Source organism: Ranitomeya imitator, chromosome 1, assembly GCF_032444005.1.
Source record: "Ranitomeya imitator isolate aRanImi1 chromosome 1, aRanImi1.pri, whole genome shotgun sequence".
Classification (NCBI taxonomy): domain Eukaryota; kingdom Metazoa; phylum Chordata; class Amphibia; order Anura; family Dendrobatidae; genus Ranitomeya; species Ranitomeya imitator.
The window spans coordinates 1184365259-1184384647 of record NC_091282.1 but is presented as its reverse complement, the minus strand read 5'-3'; the positions used below and the strand labels follow the sequence as shown (position 1 = coordinate 1184384647).

Below are 19389 nucleotides of genomic sequence, written 5' to 3'. Positions count from 1 at the left end.
GTATATTTGAACATGCAACGCATGAGCCGCAGGGGAAGCAACCGACCCTAGGAGTAAATCCATCGAGAAATGTTTTATGTTTTTTCGCCACATAGTGACTTGCAACAAGATTATCTTTCAAATTCCTACCCCTCCGTTGTACCATACGTGGGGAAGGAGGTAGATGTGTTGCAAGAACACTATCGGTATGTAAAATAGGCCAATGTTTATTTAAAATCCCGCGGATCCGATCCCAGCGGCAGTTGGAGGTGGAAATGAACCTTATATCTGGATCTCTCACTTGACTAGCCTTGGTAGACTGTGTTAGCAAATCCTCTCTCCGAGTTTGTTTAGCCCTACCATAGCCCGCCTTAATACAACGGCGGCTATACCCCCTGGCCCTGAATCTATCAGTTAGGATCGCGGACTGACCCTCGAAGCGGGCCTCTGTAGAGCAGACACGCCTGTTCCTCAAAAATTGGCCAACTGGGATGGCCTTGATGACAGAATAATTGTGTGCCGAGGATGCATGAAGGAGAGAATTAACCGATGTCTCCTTCCGGTAAAGATCTGTCTCAATTGATCCATCCTCGGCAACACATAAAGTAATATCAAGAAAATTAATACTGGACTTATCCCAAGCATAAGTGAATTTTAAATTAAAAGGATTTTTATTAAGGTTCTGCATAAAAGTAGATAGGCTGGTCTCGTCTCCATTCCAAATCATAAGCACATCATCGATGTAGCGAAACCAGCCTATCACTGGGTCCGCGGCATGTGCCCCGTCCCCCTGGAAGATAGTCCTCTCCCAGAACCCCAAAAAGAGGTTTGCATAGGACGGGGCACATGCCGCGCCCATAGCAGTACCCTGTAATTGCAAAAAAAACCTATCCTTAAAAACAAAAAAATTATGTGTCAAAATAAATTCCAATAAATCTAAAATAAAGTCAGAAAAATGTCCATCCCAGTTGGCCGTCTCGAGGAAGAAGCGTGCCGCTCTAAGACCGTCACTATGTCTTATAGAGGTGTACAGTGACTCAAGGGGCTAAACGAAAGATTGAGTTTTGCCCCTTTTTTATAATTGTTCTGGATATAGACACAATTCCCTATTCCACTGTTCCTTTGTCCTCCTGTATGTGATATGAGGACGGGCTATTGCTGCCTTTTGCGACTATACTATTTATATATATTTGGTGGTTTGGTCGTGCAGTCCCTCTCCCCTATTTTGAGTTCACCTCCATATCTGATTTTATTGGTTTTTTAATCATTGTTTGTCTTTTTCTTATTCGTTGCAGTTTCTGGGACTAATAGCATATTCGTGGCAAATTTCTCTGAGACCTCAATTTTTGGCCGTCATGATCCATATCTATGATTCACGTTAGCGAATAATGGAGGGACGTTTTGGATCCCTCTGCATTTTTTGCACATCCTTTATAAAGCACTATGCATATTTATTACTATTGTATGTTATAGTGTATGCTACATAGTGCTCATTGTCATTTATATAATGCACTTTGCACTTTGTGCACGTTTTGATGTAAATTGTACTTATCACTTATGTCTGTAATGTGGTTATGTATATTCGTATTTTTATTCTTATATGTATTAACATGCACTCCCTTTACTTGGGATGGTATGGGGGTATTCCTCACATCATGTCAGCCTCTATGGTCTTCAGTAAAATGGCCGATGGCCGTGCGCATGCGCGCCTGGGGCTAGATGCTTCCGTCTCCACGGCGGCTGTCATTTGTGGCGGCGCCTGCATGTTATTTGACGTCACCGGCGGGGTTCCGCCCAATGCAGGCGTTGCTATGACGGCCGTGGTGGGGAGCGGTGCCTGGCTTCGGATGCGCGTGCGCCGATGTGCCATTGAGATTTCCGGCATACGCCCTATTTAAACCTCATTGTGAGCAAACAATGGCTAACCCTCTTTGATAAAGCAATCCGCGAAACGCGCGTCAGGGGGCTGCCAGTCGAGCGGGGAGTGTCCTCTTGCCTCTGATATGGGTAAGTTACCTTAATTTGTGACTTGACTGTGGCTCATTGTGGGGGCATATTTATGCATGTTTAGCTGCTCTACTTATTTGTTACTATGGGGTTTAACCCCTCTACATGCGCCCAGTCTATTTGAAATTTCTATCCACGTATGCCCATCTCTTTGGGACAACTGGACTTCCCCGCCCCACTGGTATACCTATGGGCTCTCCATTTGAATCTTCTCCTGTGTTATATGTGCTATGATGGCAATTGATACATTTTAATGGTATTGTTGTTTATTGTTAATAAAGTTTATATATTGGTAAACATGTGTTTTGGGATTTCTGTACTCCGGTTTTTTGTGTTTTGTAACCATTCTTTAGTAGAACGACTTGAGTGCTTAGAATTGTTGTTTACCGGCATGACCCACATTCTCTTGAGATGCAGCTTATAGCCAGGTGTCCTGACATTTTACTTTAGAATTTGCCAATAAAATTCAGAATTCATTGTTCCATCAATAATGGCAGCCATCCTAGCCCAGATACCACAAAACAGGCCCAAACTATGATACCACCATCACTGTGTTTAACAGATTTTATGAGGTTTTTATGCTGTAATGGAGCGGTTTTCTTTCTCCAAACATAACTCTTCTCATTCAAACCAAAAAGCTCATCCATTCACAAAACATTGTTCCAATAACCTACCGGCTTGTCCAGGTGATATATAGCAAACTATACCAATGGCCTACTAACCGCCAAGAGCAAGCGACACTACTCTGTCCTCTTCCTCCTGGATCAGTCTTCTGCCTTCGACACTGTGGACCACGCCCTCCTGTTACAGATTCTCTCATCTCTTGGCATCACAGACTTGGCCCTATCCTGGATCTCATCATATCTAACAGACCAGACATTCAGTGTATCCCTCTCCCACACTAGCTCCTCATCTCGCCCCTTGTCTGTCGGTGTTCCCCAAGGCTCAGTTCTACGACCCCTACTCTTCTCCATCTACACCTTCGGCCTGGGACAGCTCATAGAATCCCACGGTTTACAGTATCATCTCTACGCTGATGACACACAGATCTACCTATCTGGACCTGACCTCACCTCCTTACTCACCAAAATCCCACACTGTCTGTCTGCTATTTCATCTTTCTTTTCTGCTCGCTTTCTAAAACTGAACATGGACAAAACAGAATTCATCATCTTTCCCCCACCTCACTCTACCCCTCCACCCGACCTATCCATCAATGTCAATGGCTGCTCACTTTCCCCGCTCCCGCACGCTCGGTGCCTCGGGGTGATCCTTGACTCTACCCTCTCTTTCAAGCCACACATCCAAGCCCTTGCCTCCTCCTGCCGATTCCAACTCAAAAACATTTCCCGGATCCGTGCATTCCTTGACCATGAAACCACAAAACACTAGTACATGCCCTTATCATCTTCCGCCTTGACTTCTGCAACCTCCTACTCTCTGGCCTTCCCTCTAGCACTCTGGCACCACTCTAATCCATCCTAAACTCTGCTGCCCAACTAATCCACCTGTCTCCCCGTTATTCCCCAGCCTCTCCTCTTTGCCAGGCCCTTCATTGGCTTCTTATTGCCCAGAGGCTCCAGTTCAAAACACTAACAATGACATACAAAGCCATTCACAACCTGTCTCCTCCATACATCTGTGACATGGTCTCCCGGTACCTACCTACACGCAACCTTCGATCGTCTCATGATTTCCTTCTCTACTCCTCTCTTATCTCTTCCTCCCACAACCGCATCCAAGACTTCTCCCGTGCTTCCCCTATACTCTGGAACTCTCTGCCCCAACACATCAGGCTCTCGCCTACCACGGAAACCTTCAAAAGGAACCTGAAGACCCACCTCTTCCGACACGCCTACAACGTGCAGTGATCCTCAATCTACTGAACCACCGCATGACCAGCTCTACCCTCTCCTATTGTATCTTCACCCATCCCTTGTAGACTGAGCCCTTGCGGGCAGGGTCCTCTCACCTCCTGTCCTTGTGTGTGCCTTGTTTTACTCATGTTTATTGTACTTGTCTATTTTGCCCGGTTCACATCTAAAGCACCATGGAATAAATGGCGCTATAAAAATGTATAATAATAATAAACTGTAGACTTACAGCAATGTTCTTTTTGGAGAGCAGTGACTTTCTCCTCACAATCCTGCCATGCACACTTTTGCTGCTTAGTGTCCTTCTTATGTTGGAATCAAGAATATTAAAATTGGCTAATGTGAGAGGTCTTTAGTTGCTTAGATGTTACCTTGGGTTCCTTTGTGACCTCATGGATATTTATACAACTTGATCTTGCAGTGATCTTTGTTGGTCGACCGCTCCTGGAGAAGGTGATAATTGTCTTAAATTTCCTCTATTTATACACAATCTGTCTCTGGATTGGTTGGAGTCTAAACTCTTTAGAGATTCAAGCCCGATGAAGCATAAACAACTCTTTCTGGGACCATCAGAAATCTCCTTTGTTTGTGCCATGATACACTTTCACAAACATGTTTTGAAGATCAAACTATGATAGATCTCTGTTCTTTAGATAAAACAGGTCGTTCTCTCACACTTGATTGTCATTCCATCGACTGAAAACACCAGACTATAATATCACCTTCAAATTATCTGATAATCCTAAAGGTTCACATTCTTTTGCCTCTCGCAGACATATGATATTGGATCTTTTTCCTCAATAAAAAAATTACAGCGTAATATTTTGGATTTGATTCTGTTTCTCTACTTTTTGGACTTTTGTAAAAATCTAACGTAGATTTAGGTCAAATTTCATGCAGATATATGGAAAATTCTGAAAGGTTCACACACTTTCAAGCACCACTTTCTGTACTCATATTGGACTCTATTTCTATTAAAGAATGTAAAACTTTAATTACTCGTGTCCTATATGAAGCAGGATTACTCTATCCCCATTATGAATCTATATTAGTTCTTATGAAACTCTGAGTTTCTCTTTATTCCCCCATGAACCATTATTATTCCCTTTGTTGACTTATTTCATTCAATTCCATTGATCCCTATGTCCTCCAATGAATCTCTTCTGGTCTCCTCTTATTAACCACTATTAGTCTCTATGTCCACCTAACATTTTTAGTTATCCCAATGTTCACCTCTACTACACCATCAATGCATAAGAAACCATATTATTTCTTGTGTCACCATATGAAACACTATTAAAGAAGATCCGTCATCAGATTTTATAGTGCAGACTGCAAACTTTAATTCAAGCTCTAAGACCTAATGATGCGGGTGTACTTACTTTGATCAGCCATGTCAGAATAACTATATAAGTATTTTGGAAAGTTAAACTTAATCTTCTGCCATTTCGCCTGATTGACAGCTTCTCATTGACCCTCCTCCTTGCTGCTGCAGAAATATGACCTAGCTCAGTACAAGCTGCAGCTGTTGGTAAGGTTGAGTAAATACACATGAACTCATGTATATATTGATTCCATGGTGCTGTACATGAAAAGGGGTTACATACAAGTTACAGATATCACTTACAGTAAACAAACTAACAATGACGGACTGATACAGAGGGGCGAGGACCCTGCCCTTGCGAGCTTACATTCTACAGGATGGTGGGGAAGGAGACAATAGGTCGGGGGTTGCAGGAGCTCCAGTGTTGGTGAGGCGGTAGCTTCGATAGTGATGAGGCGGCAGCGGTGTCAGTGCAGGCTGTAGGCTTTCCTGAAGAGATAAGTTTTCAGGTTCCGTCTGAAGGATCCGACTGTGGTTGATAGTCGGACGTGTTGGGGCAGAGAGGTCCAGAGGATGGGGGATATTCGGGAGAAGTCTTGGAGGCTATTGGATGAGGAGCGAATAAGTGTGGAGGAGAGAAGGAGGTCTTGGGAGGACCGGAGATTACGTGAGGGAAGATATCGGGAGATTAGTTCAGAGATATATGGAGGAGACAGGTTATAGATGGCTTTGTAGCTCGGTATTTGTAATTTGAACTGGATACGCTGAGGGAATGGGAGCCAGTGAAGAGATTTGCAGAGGGGGGAAGCGGAGGAGTAGCGAGGAGAGAGATGGATTAGTCGGGCAGCAGAGTTAAGGATGGACTGGAGAGGTGCAAGGGTGTTAGCAGGGAGGCCACAGAAAAGGATGTTGCAGTAGTCAAGGCGGGAGATGATGAGGGCATGCACAAGCATTTTAGTAGATTGGGGGTTGAGGAAGGGACGGATCCTGGAGATATTTTTGAGCTGGAGGCGACAGGAGGTGGAAAGAGCTTGGATGTACGGTTTGAAGGACAGGGCAGAGTCGAAGGTTACTCCGAGGCAGCGGACTTCGGGTACGGGGGAAAGCATGATGTCATTGACTGTGATAGATAGGTCAGGTAAGGAAGATTTGTGGGATGGAGGAAAGATGATGAGTTCAGATTTGTCCACATTGAGTTTGAGGAAGCGAGAGGAGAAGAAGGAGGATATGGCTGATAGACACGCTGGGATTCTGGACAGCAGAGCGGTGAAGTCTGGGCCAGAGAGGTAGATCTGAGTGTCATCAGCATAGAGGTGGTACTGGAATTCATGGGACTTTATGAGTTGTCCCAAGCCAAGTGTATAGATTGTATTCAGTTTGCGTTACGAAATCTGGTTTATTTGCCTTGTTTCTGGGACAAGTAAATCACCCCCTTTGACTTATACCCTATAAATAGTAAGTACAAATTATTTGTACTTGATTATTTTTTTTTCTTGATTGATAGAGGTGCATTATTTCATTTGGTTCTAGACTTGTGGAGGAACTGAAGTTGAATAATCCAGATTTTCCAGATGTGAGCAGCGGCATATATGTTCATGAAGTTTTGCCCAATTCACCGTCTCAGAGGTAAGAGCTAAATTAAGCTAAATGTTCCGCAAAACATCCACCGATGAACCATTACCTTTTATTGCACCACCACCACCTCAATATTTACATAGGTGACATTACACCTCCAAACATGGCCTAAGATGTAATAGGTGGGACCACTGGGGAGTATAGTCTTGTAGACAACTAATGTGTAGAACCTGCCTAAGACTTTTCCCAAAAGTCATCTTACTGGTCAAACATATAGTATTAGACCCAAAAAAAATTCAGTTTTGGGTAGAAATCAGTTTTAAACTCCAAAGATTCTGGTCTTATTGTTTTATTGTAAATCAACAGAGGTGGAATTAAAGATGGAGACATCATTGTGAAGGTCAACGGACGACCACTGCTGACATCTGGTGACTTGCACGAGGCCGTAATGAACGAATCGCCTTTACTACTCGAAGTTCGAAGAGGGAACGATGACCTACTATTTAACTTAGAACCTGACGTCTCAAAGTAATTAAAAACCATAAAAAAGACTCATCTACAAAACTAGGTACAACCAAAGACATGGAGCTCTACAAAGTCCAAGTCCACAGAATCTTCATTAACACCTTCAGAAAGATCTCAGACTTTCACATAAGACTTCATAAATGAGACTGCCACCAAAGACTTGTCATGAGGTTTCTTGCAAAATACGGCTTGTATAAGATATGCAAGGGAAAGCGATACACAGAGATTTGTCTCCAAAAGATTCTCTTTGAGAAGACCGTCCTTTTTTCCAGGCGACTCCAGATCCATAGACTATTCAGAAACCTCCTTCGAAAGATCTCAAGTTTCAGCCAAAGAAGACTTTTAAAACAAGGTGGCCACCAAAGTCCTACTAGGATATTTCTCACAAAATAAAGCTTGAATAAGGTAATCAAGGAAAGCGATTACTTTTTTGAGAAGACCACCTTATTACCCATCGTAGACTATTCATCTTTTTTGTGAGAAGACCACCCATTAAAAGACCATTTTCTAGGCAATTTTAGGTGGTCGCTTCAGTGAGTTAATGAGCACTTGCATTCTGGAGGACAACAATGCTTATATGATCCATGTCGGTACTGTACTAAAGAACTTGAAGGTCAGCACCAAAAATGCTGAGCATTTGGTAATATATAAGGTACCGAGACAACTGAGGAGCTTCACAACTTTTCTGCTGCACGTGAATTTCCTTAGGCAAATGGAGTAGTATCGTCATATAAATGCCGTAGTACAAAATAATTGGCCAACATGGTAACGTAACCACATGCAGTGCATGCCTTCCTATATAGAGATGCATAACACATGGAATAACTGTGAAAATACATTGAATTACTCATCTAGTGCCGACCCTGAATTACTGTCAGTGTTATACTTCAGAGCTGCACTCACAATTCTGTTGGCTGTTATTGGAAAGCTTGATGTCAGACATCCCCTAGAGCAGGGATCCCCAACTCCAGTCCTCAAGGCCCACCAACAGGTCATGTTTTCAGGATTTCCTTTGCATTGCACAGGTGATGCAATTATTACCTGGGCAAGACTAAGGAAATCCTGAAAACATGACCTGTTGGTGGGCCTTGAGGACTGGAGTTGGGGACCCCTGCCCTAGAGGCTTAGCTCAGGTCCTATAATACAGCGGGACAGACACTCAGAGCTGATAAAGGAAGAAAGACCTGTGTAGACATAATAGCAGCAGAGAATGTTGAGAGACTTCAGCACTGTTGACTGCAGAATTGTGAATGCAGCTCTGGAGTATTACCCAGGATTAGTACAAGGTGTGTATAAAATAATGTTTAGAGGTGAGTAAACACTCTAAAGGGAATCTTGTCAACGGGTTTCTGTTACCCCATCTAAGAGCAGGATAATGTAGTGGCAGAGACCCTGATTCCAGAGATATGTCACTTACCGGGCTACTTGCTATCGTTTTGATAAAATCACTTTTCTGCATGCAGATCTGTGCAGTGTTCTGTAGAATTCTGTACAACTCCAATCACACCACTTAATGGCAGTGTACAAAGTACATAGGCAGAAATCTACCAATCAGAGGTGGGGGCGGGATCGGACTACCTGGCAGCAAGTGTAATATTCCTCTAGTGATAAACTCTTGCAGATAAAACATTGATTTTCTGAAAGCTACAGCAAGCAGCCCAGTAAGTGACACATCTCTGGAATCGGGGTCTCTGTCTCTATACTATTTTGCTTTCAGATAAAGTGGCCAAAACCTGGTGACAAATTTCCCAGTAAGTGGGCATTGTGAGATTATTTATTCTGAAATGTGCAGGAAATAAATACAGTATATGGGGCATGTACCCCTTTATTGAGAGTAGATCTGGCAAATTAAAGCACAACTGGTTACTGAGTTTCTTTACAAATTATGGCACCAAAGGTCTTCTGTGCATTTTCAACTTCAGCAATTGTTAACTAGTTCCATGGGTCATATGAGACAGACTATCCCCTAGGGACTCACTATCCAGCCCAGAAGCAGACATACCATATGTGCAATATGAGCAACTGAACCAATGTTTTCCCAAAGAATATAAAAACCCCTTTAGGGATTTTTTTTTTTACTCAAGTGAAAGTATTTTGGGTTAAAAATATTTTTTATATTAGGGTTTCATTAAATATCTTTGATTGTTTGGCTTCTACAGCCTCTATGTATCTCTGTACATAGTAGACTGCTGAATGAGTAACCAACCAGTGAATCCAACAAATGAACTTGTTCTGAATGGAAGTTCTGTAACTGTTCTCCCTGAATTATGACTAATATAAAGTCTAAACCTTCCACCGGTTTTAAATCAGCTTAGCAAATCTTTAAGGAAAGTGAAAATAAGGATATCATTGCCTGCTGTCAGGACCAGCTTAGGCTACTTTCACACTTCCGTCTTTATAAAGACGTTGCAATGCGTCGTTCTGTGCAAAAACGCATCCTGCAAAGTTGCCCGCAGATGCGTTTTTTGCACATAGACTTGTATTATCGACGCATCATGACGTATGGACACACGTTCCATACGTCATGGCACTGGATGCGTAAGTAATTGGCGGACTGTCGTCATAAAAAAAGTTCAATGCAACTTTTTTGTGCGACGCGTCTGCCATTTTCGACCGCACATGCCCCCTCCTCCCCGCTCATCACAATGGGCAGCGGATGCGTTGTAAAACTGCATCCGCTGCCCACGTTGTGCTAAATTTAGCACAACGTCCGTCGGTATGTCAGGCCGATGGTTTGCGATGGCCCCGTACCGACGGAAGTGTGAAAGTAGTCTAAGTTATCAATGCACTTTTTACACTTTCTGTTATGTACAGTGAAACATAGAGGCTGTAGAAACTGTATGGTCAAAAATGTTTTTTAAAACAAAAAAAAATATATTTAGCCAAAAAAGCATTTAAATAACAATATTTTTTAACATTATATTTTTTTCATAAATCAACAGTGCAAGCAAAGATCAGAAACTTTGCAATAACTCTTACTACAGTCTTATTATTTTCCTTTCCTTTGAAAAACTGCTCAAATCTGTATACATTTCTGTCTTCACTGAACGATCAAGTTCATTCTTCCATGACTCACATTGCACCAACAAATGGTCAGTCTGAACAGTCGTTTCCCCTCACCACTTTCCTAAGAATAAAAAGGTCTCCAACGTTGGGCAGCTCTTTTGCTTTTAGGTGTCCACTGGAGCTTGTAGTTATCCAGTGAATCTTAAGAAAAATACAGTCTTGATAACCCTAAGCAAATATTAAGTGTATTACCATAGTGGAGCAGATATCACACTTGGATTAATTGACGGGTTATTTATTCTTATATACTCACAATTATAAAAAAAACAAAAAAATATATATAAAATTATAGAGTCCTAGTGGCATGCCAGACTCCTGCTGGACCCTGGGTTTCGCTTTCAAAGTTTTTCTGAGGACATGCCCCAGAAGAAGCCATGGTGGCTGAAGTCTAGGGTTGGGCAGGAGAATGACGTGCCGCTGGGACTCTATACTTTAATATAACTACACCTTTTATCATTGTTTATAAATACATAAGAATAAATAACCCATTGATTATCCAAGAGCAGGGGTGGGCAATTCATTTTCCAGGGGGGTGGAGGGGCACATGAGAAACTGTGACTGTTGTGGAGGCCGATCCAATAAGCTGAAGTTAAGTCTCCTCAATTAACATATTAACTATAATCATTTTATATTAATAGTATCACTTATTACTGAGCTGAATTAAGTATGCTGAATTTCCCCTATATACTGTATAAAACCATACACAGCCCCCTTATATACATTATGAGCCCCACACACAGTCCCACAATACACAGTATAAGCCTGTACATAGTCTCCCTATACTTAGTGTGATCCCCCACATAGCCCCCTATATACCATGAACTCCCACATAATCCACCTATATACAGTATGAGCCTCCACATAGGCGTTATGTACAGTATGAGCACCCACATATCCCCTACGTAGAGCATGAGCCTCCACATAGCCCTTCATATACAGCGTGAGCCCCACATAGCTCTTATATACAGTAGGAGCCTCCACATAGCCCTGTATATACATTGCATGCCCCTATATAAAGTATGTGCCCCCACATAGCCCTCTATGTACAGCATGAACCCCCACATAGTCCCCTAAATACAGTATTAGCCCTTACATAATCCCCTCTATACAGCATGTGCCACCTACGTACAGCATGAGCCCCCATATAACCCCTATATACAGCATGAACCCCCACATAGTCCCCTAAATACAGTATTAGCCCTTACATAATCCCCTCTATACAGCATGTGCCACCTACGTACAGCATGAGCCCCCATATAACCCCTATATACAGTATGAGCCCCCACATAGTCCCCTAAATACAGTATTAGCCCTTACATAATCCCCTCTATACAGCATGTGCCACCTACGTACAGCATGAGCCCCCATATAACCCCTATATACAGTATGAGCCCCCACATAGTCCCCTAAATACAGTATTAGCCCTCACATCACCCCTATATACAGACACACGTGCCAAATACATTCCATACACTTAGAAAAAAATAAAACACATACTTACCTCGCACCTGTTGCCCCTGCGCACTGACTCTGCACAACAGATGCGATGTAGTAACATAATTGCATCTATTATCTCAGCTTCACATGCTTATTGGTGGAAGAAGGGTCGGCAGCTCTGTCCTCCACTATGTATTCACCGCTGTCTATAGCTGTCAGATAGTGATATCTGGTGCAGCCTGTGGGCCACTGTTTTCAGCCATTCAGCATTCTCGATCCACGGGCCCCATTTTGCCCAGAATTGCCCAAGAGGGAAGCCTACTGCACTATGGGATTACATTTAATATTTCACTAGAATTATTGAGAGCAATACACCGGAGTGCTCGAAGTGTCAGTGGACAACCATTGCCACAGAGCTGTCACGCTTTAAAGACATTTTTATCCTTACATGTATACAAAGGTGGTGAGTGGAAACCGCTGTTCAGACTGTGACCATTTGTTTGTGCCACAAGAGGCCTTTGTCAGTGATGCAAACACGTCATGATGAGGTGGGGCAACATCATGAGGTTCTGAGGCCTAGTTGAGCGCATAGGGACATGTCAGACCGGAGAGTGGAGGGGTTGAGCGGCTGAACAGTTGTGGGCTGGGGTTAGCAGAGTATAAGCATTTAGCATTTTTTATCCCCTTTCCGACTCTTTAGCATGAAGCAAAATAAAAAAATTTGCCGATCCACCAGTAAGGGTAAGACGTGGATCATCGACCAGTAAGGGTAAGACGTGGATCATTGACCAGTAAGGGTAAGATGTGGATGATCCACCAGTAAGGGTAAGACGTGGATGATCCATGTTATGATCAGGTGACCTTGGAGCAGCATGAAAACCTTCACTGGAGTAGGTGGTAACTATACTGACCGCAAACCCTGATCTTATCACCGCAACTAGAAGTAGCCGTGGGGTGTGCCTAACAAAACCTAGACACCTCGACACAGCCGGAGAACTAAATATCCCTAAAGATGGAAATAGGAATACTATCTTGCCTCAGAGCAGAACCCCAAAGGATAGACAGCCCCCCACAAATAATGACTGTGAGTAGTAGAGGAAAAGACAAACTCAGGCAGAAAACAGGATTTAGCAAAAGAGGCCACTTCTAGCTAAATAGGAAAGGATAGGACAGGACAGGACACTAAGCGGTCAGTATTAAAATCCTTCCAAAATATCCACAGCAGAAAATACAAAAAGAAACTCCACCACCTAACTAAAGGTGTGGAGCGTATATCTGCAACTCCAGAGAATCCAACCAGACTGAGAAAACACTGACACAGTCTAAGCTGGACAATAGAAAAACAAACGAACAGCACTGAAAATAAGCACACTGCATGTGTGCCACAGGAAAAGAAACAGACACTTATCTTTGCTGAATTGGCAGCTAAGCAGGAGAGGCCAGGAGAGATCCAACACTTCCCAAGAAACATTGGCAACTGGTCAGTAATGAGTCCAGCAAACCTAAATACCCCAGTCAGAATTGCAATCAGCAGATACACCTGTGCAAGACTGCAGCCCAGGGACAACTGCATTACCATTTACAACCACCGGAGGGAGCCCAAAAGCAGAATTCACAACAGATCCACCAGTAAGGGTAAGACATGGATGATCCACCAGTAAGGGTAAGACGTGAATGATCCACCAGTAAGGGTAAGACGTGGATCATCGACCAGTAAGGGTAAGACGTGGATCATTGACCAGTAAGGGTAAGATGTGGATCATCCACCAGTAAGGGTAAGACGTGGATGATCCACCAGTAAGGGTAAGACGTGGATCATCCACCATTAAGGGTAAGACGTGGATCATCGACCAGTAAAGGTAAGACGTGGATGATCCACCAGTAAGGGTAAGATGTGGATGATCCACCAGTAAGGGTAAAACGTGAATGATCCACCAGTAAGGGTAAGACGTGGATCATCGACCAGTAAAGGTAATACGTGGATGATCCACCAGTAAGGGTAAGACGTGGATGGGAACGAGTGTAACCCTGTCGTATGGGATTGAAGTGCTTTAGGCTTTGCACTCCTGGTATGTCTACCTCGTCTGAGGATATAGGATAATTATGGAGGATTGTAAGAAAAAACAGGTGTATTGTGTTAAAATAACCTTTCTGCCCAAAACAACACCACAATTGTCCACAGGATGTGTGAATGAGCACCGAGATGTAATACCACAGGCAAATTACGAAAAGATGGGGCGCATGCCATGTTTTTCCATTCCTGAATGACCCCTTTAGATCCCACCCTCCCTAGGCGTCATATTTGGATAATGATCTCAATTGAATGGTCAACCGCACAGGATATAATTTTGGGGTTCTATAACGACTTGGGGGTTGGCAATTTTCTAGTGCTAGTGGTCTTAGCAGTCAAATGCAAATCGTCTTTTATTAGAATTCTGTAGACTTCAGTGCAGCATTAGTGCCGCTAATGGTTTTGGCAAATTTGATTTCTTGGAAAATGTCAGAATGTGTTTGTCATAGACTTAAATGAAATGACACCCATTGGGGCCGATTCATCATGGCTGCTGTAGCTCATGTATGCACCACGTCAGTCTTGATGGAGTAGAAGAAGCATGGAATTAAGATGCACACACCACTTAATAAATTTGCTGGCTCTTGTGAGTGACGTGCCCCTCTGCGTGTCGCGGTAGAAATGCTATTCTAGTCAGAGACTGGAGTAGCATTCCTGGGGTAAAAAAAAAAAACACTGTCACTTTTCATGAATTGGACCATCATGTCTCTTTGTCTCTTCCCAGCTCCATCCATTTAAGCGGAACTAATCAAAGTGGTGTAAAAACACCAAAAGTCTAAAAAAAAAAAAAAAAGTGACTTTTCAAAGATTTCACGCCATTTTTGTGGCGTTAAAGCCTTGATGAATCGGCCCCAGTGTCTTTACGGATAAATTCAATTTTGATATGAGAGCCAATTGCCAACTGGTATTTATAAGGCAAAACTCAAAATATATAGTTGCTTCCAATAGGCTATGTAGAAAAATTAATAATATACAAAAAAAAAGAGATTTTGGCAAGGAATGCTGAATATTTTGCAGTGCTTGATATACAATGTTTACCCATTTTTCAGAGGAACCTGTCATAATGAGATCGGATGGTAGCAGGTTATAGAGCTGGAGGAGCTGAGCAGATTGATATATGGGTTTACAGGAAAAAAAAGTCAAAAGAAATTGTGTTTTTTTTTTGTTAATTTGAATTCTGACTCAATTCGCTTTAGGAGTCCAGTGGGCGGTCCTACCTAACTGCTATCTCTGTATAATCATTTGTTCAAGGAAAGTTGTCCATCACTGACATAACTGCCAACTGGATGTCTAAGCCAAGCATGAGCAGATGCCTAAATGAATGAATTACACTTATAAGTAGCTCCCCCTAGTGGTGGCCGCAGGCACCAAGAAGTGTATCATTCATAGATATAGCAGTGAGACCTTGTTATATTTTATGAGTTATTTGTTTACATAAAGGAACTCTGTCAACAGGTTTTTGCTATGTAATCTGAAAGCAGCATGATGTAGGGGCAGAGACCCTGATTTCCGTGATGTGTCACTTATTCTGCTTGTCGCAGTTTTAATAAAATTAGTTTATCAGCAGGAGATTATCGCTAAAGGACTAGTTGTCTCATGCCATGTAGTCCTCTTACTCTGTGTAACCCAGCACTGATTGGCCAGCTTTCTGCCTATGCAAAGTGTATCCAAAAAACTGCCAGTGATGTGGGCAGGGTTATACTGAGCTCAGCATTCAGATAATTGGTAGATATACAGCAGAGAAAACTGTGACTTAATAAAAATAACATCAATCAGACTAATAAGTGACACATCGCTGGAATCAGGCTCTCGACCTCTACATCATGCTGCTTTCAGATTACACAGCCAAACCTGGTGACACATTCCCTTTTAGGTCCCATTATGAGGTAATTAATCCAAAAGAAGAGAAATTATTATCTTTCTGACTGTAGGCATGGGAAAGTGACCTCAGAATCTATTAATTCTGGGACATGTAATAATTCTTATAGAATTAATGCCTTACTGACGCACAGAAAAATGACTTTTTATGAAAAAGACCAATAGATTATTCACCTGTGATTTCTGACAGAAGGCTTTTCTATAATATATCATGCCCGGCATATATTGTTTTGTTTTTGTTTTTTTTGCTTGTACATCCCTGCTGTAAAAATAAAGTTGATGTACAAAAATAAACGTTTTGTGTGATTTTTTTCTAACAAAAAAGCGCATTCATAGGCAGAATACTTAAAAGCGTTGTCCATGCTTCGGGCTTAACTCTGCGGTCATTCTATGTGAGTAGAAAATAAATGTTCCAGCTCCTTAAAATTTTAAATCCTTATTCTTCCATTAAAATCATTAAATTCGGCAAAAATCCTCTAATCACGTGGATGCACACATAAGGCAGAGAAGGTCTAGCGACGCGTTTCGATCTATGAATAGATCTTTATCACAGCTAAACTAAATCTATCAGCATGTAGGTTATATAGTTTGTCAGGACCAATCAAATACTTTACCAATGTCAGATGACTCCATTATAAGGTCCTGAAAGATCTATAATACAGAAACTATTGCGTTGTACCGGCATGCTGAGAAGTTGAATAATTAAAACATGTTTAAACAACAATATAAAAATGGCAAAATTCACCATTAGTAATGGAACATGACATGAGGTGACCGGAGTTCATCAACTATGAACTCCGGTAACTTTATCAGATCGCATCGAGCGAAATGTGAAAACGCATACTGTGAGATAGGAGAAGAGGGAAGACATCTGTCTACTGTGTCTTATTAGAGGGGAGGAGGGGGATGCAGCTGAACTTCCTCTTTCACCCCTGACAGTGAAACTGCGTGCAATGAAAAAAGAGGAGGGAAGTGGTCTTATTAGGAAAGAGGAGGATGCAGCTGCAGTTACTCTTTCCTCTTCGTGCTAGTGCATACTGTGAAGTAGGAGACAATTGGGGAGACATCTACTTATTAGGGAGGAGGGAGATGCAGCTGAAGTTTCTATCTTTTTCTGCTTAAATGTAAAACTGCATATGGCAAGAGAGGAGGAGAGAAGCGTGGAGACATCTATATCGCCTAGACCACACATGTCCTATATTGCACAAGGAAAAAGTTCACTTACTCGGAGAGAGTAGTTGTAATATTAGGCCCCACTCACACGACCAGATAACATGGCCGAGTGCTATCCAATGTTTTAGCAGATAGCACTTGGGGCAGCTGAGATCTGCGATTATTCTCTCATTCCGGCATGAGAGAACAATGGCAGCATGCTGCGATTGGCAGCGAGATTCGACTCACTCGCACCCATACAAGTCTATGGGTGCGAGTGAAACATCGGAATGTCTTCCCAGAGCAGTCCGATAGACGCTGAGACAGGCGATGGAGAAATTACTTTCTCCGTCTCCTTCGCACCTGTGCTGCGATTCTCTCATGCGAGAGGCTCGGAGCACAGAGTGCTGACACTCAGGTCCCGCTGGAGTCGAGGGTCACTACCATATCGCATCTGATGCCATACGCTGGTGTGACCCCGGCCTTAAAGTGACTTCTGGAGTATTGTGAGAACCAAACCAAATTAGTAAAATAAAAAAAATAAAAAAAGAGTACAATGTATTTTAGCTATTGATTATTTATGTCAAACCTGATGGTTATTTTTACAGAAACTGTCAGCGAGTATGAAAACAGCCCAAAATATGAAGGATGCGCACAACATTTCACGCCATCTATTATAGATAAATGTGTGTGTAAATGGGTTAGTAACTGGCTTAGTGATAGAAAGCAGAGGGTGGTTATAAATGGTATAGTCTCTAACTGGGTCGCTGTGACCAGTGGGGTACCGCAGGGGTCAGTATTGGGACCTGTTCTCTTCAACATATTCATTAATGATCTGGTAGAAGGTTTACACAGTAAAATATCGATATTTGCAGATGATACAAAACTATGTAAAGCAGTTAATACAAGAGAAGATAGTATTCTGCTACAGATGGATCTGGATAAGTTGGAAACTTGGGCTGAAAGGTGGCAGATGAGGTTTAACAATGATAAATGTAAGGTTATACACATGGGAAGAGGGAATCAATATCACCATTACACACTGAACGGGAAACCACTGGGTAAATCTGACAGGGAGAAGGACTTGGGGATCCTAGTTAATGATAAACTTACCTGGAGCAGCCAGTGCCAGGCAGCAGCTGCCAAGGCAAACAGGATCATGGGGTGCATTAAAAGAGGTCTGGATACACATGATGAGAGCATTATACTGCCTCTGTACAAATCCCTAGTTAGACCGTACATGGAGTACTGTGTCCAGTTTTGGGCACCGGTGCTCAGGAAGGATATAATGGAACTAGAGAGAGTACAAAGGAGGGCAACAAAATTAATAAAGGGGATGGGAGAACTACAATACCCAGATAGATTAGCGAAATTAGGATTATTTAGTCTAGAAAAAAGACGACTGAGGGGCGATCTAATAACCATGTATAAGTATATAAGGGGACAATACAAATATCTCGCTGAGGATCTGTTTATACCAAGGAAGGTGACGGGCACAAGGGGGCATTCTTTGCGTCTGGAGGAGAGAAGGTTTTTCCACCAACATAGAAGAGGATTCTTTACTGTTAGGGCAGTGAGAATCTGGAATTGCTTGCCTGAGGAGGTGGTGATGGCGAACTCAGTCGAGGGGTTCAAGAGAGGCCTGGATGTCTTCCTGGAGCAGAACAATATTGTATCATACAATTATTAGGTTCTGTAGAAGGACGTAGATCTGGGGATTTATTATGATGGAATATAGGCTGAACTGGATGGACAAATGTCTTTTTTCGGCCTTACTAACTATGTTACTATGATTTAACAAGACTGACTTGTGTTTCCGTGAAAATTGAGGGGTTATGCCACCTCCGTTCACAGTATGTATGTGGGAGACCAACAGCTATTTAGCGGGTTATTCCCCAAACCGTAAGTCATACCCTTATCCACATAGGATTGGGGATAACTTACTAATCACTGGGGGGGTTTGGCTAGTTTCATCAGCCCCATAGATAATGGAGCAGAGGTCCAGCAGGTGCAAAACCACCACATTCAATATGAGGCTCTGCAAAACGCATTTCGGACCCCCAGCGACCAGGTAAGTTATCCCCTATCAATTGGATAAGTGATAACCTACGGTTTGGGGAATAAACCTTTAGGTTCCATGTAAGAGATGTAATCCGGCTTCTGACTATGTTTGGACTAAGGTCACGTTCACACTTTCAGTATTTGGTGAGTTTTTTACCTCAGAATTCGTAAGCCAAATCTAGGAGTGGGTGATAAATACAGAAGTGGTGACGTGCTTCCATTATACTTTTCCTCTGATTGTTCCACTCCTGGTTTTGGCTTACAAATACTGAGGTAAAATACTGACCAAATGTGTGAACGAGGCCTAATACTGTGACTTCCTACTTGTATAACGCAGGTAGAGCCGCACTGTTCTGTGTCTCGATCCTGTCACACGGCGGCCATTGTGTTTGGAATCTATCAGAAGAAGCTACCTATCAAGAACTGCAAGCCACATTTAG

The 19389-nt window shown here is 42.5% G+C and overlaps 1 protein-coding gene across 1 annotated transcript in view; it reads left to right on the top strand.

Moving 5' to 3' along the window:
* HTRA3 (HtrA serine peptidase 3) overlaps positions 1–9164 on the top strand; it is a 70173-nt gene extending 61009 nt beyond the window's left edge. Inside the window, exons 8-9 of the mRNA XM_069744767.1 lie at positions 6715–6810; positions 7126–9164. Coding sequence (XP_069600868.1) covers positions 6715–6810; positions 7126–7291 — 262 coding nt within the window. The 3' untranslated portion in view covers positions 7292–9164. The remainder of the gene's footprint in view (positions 1–6714; positions 6811–7125) is intronic.
* The last annotated feature ends 10225 nt before the right edge of the window (positions 9165–19389 follow it).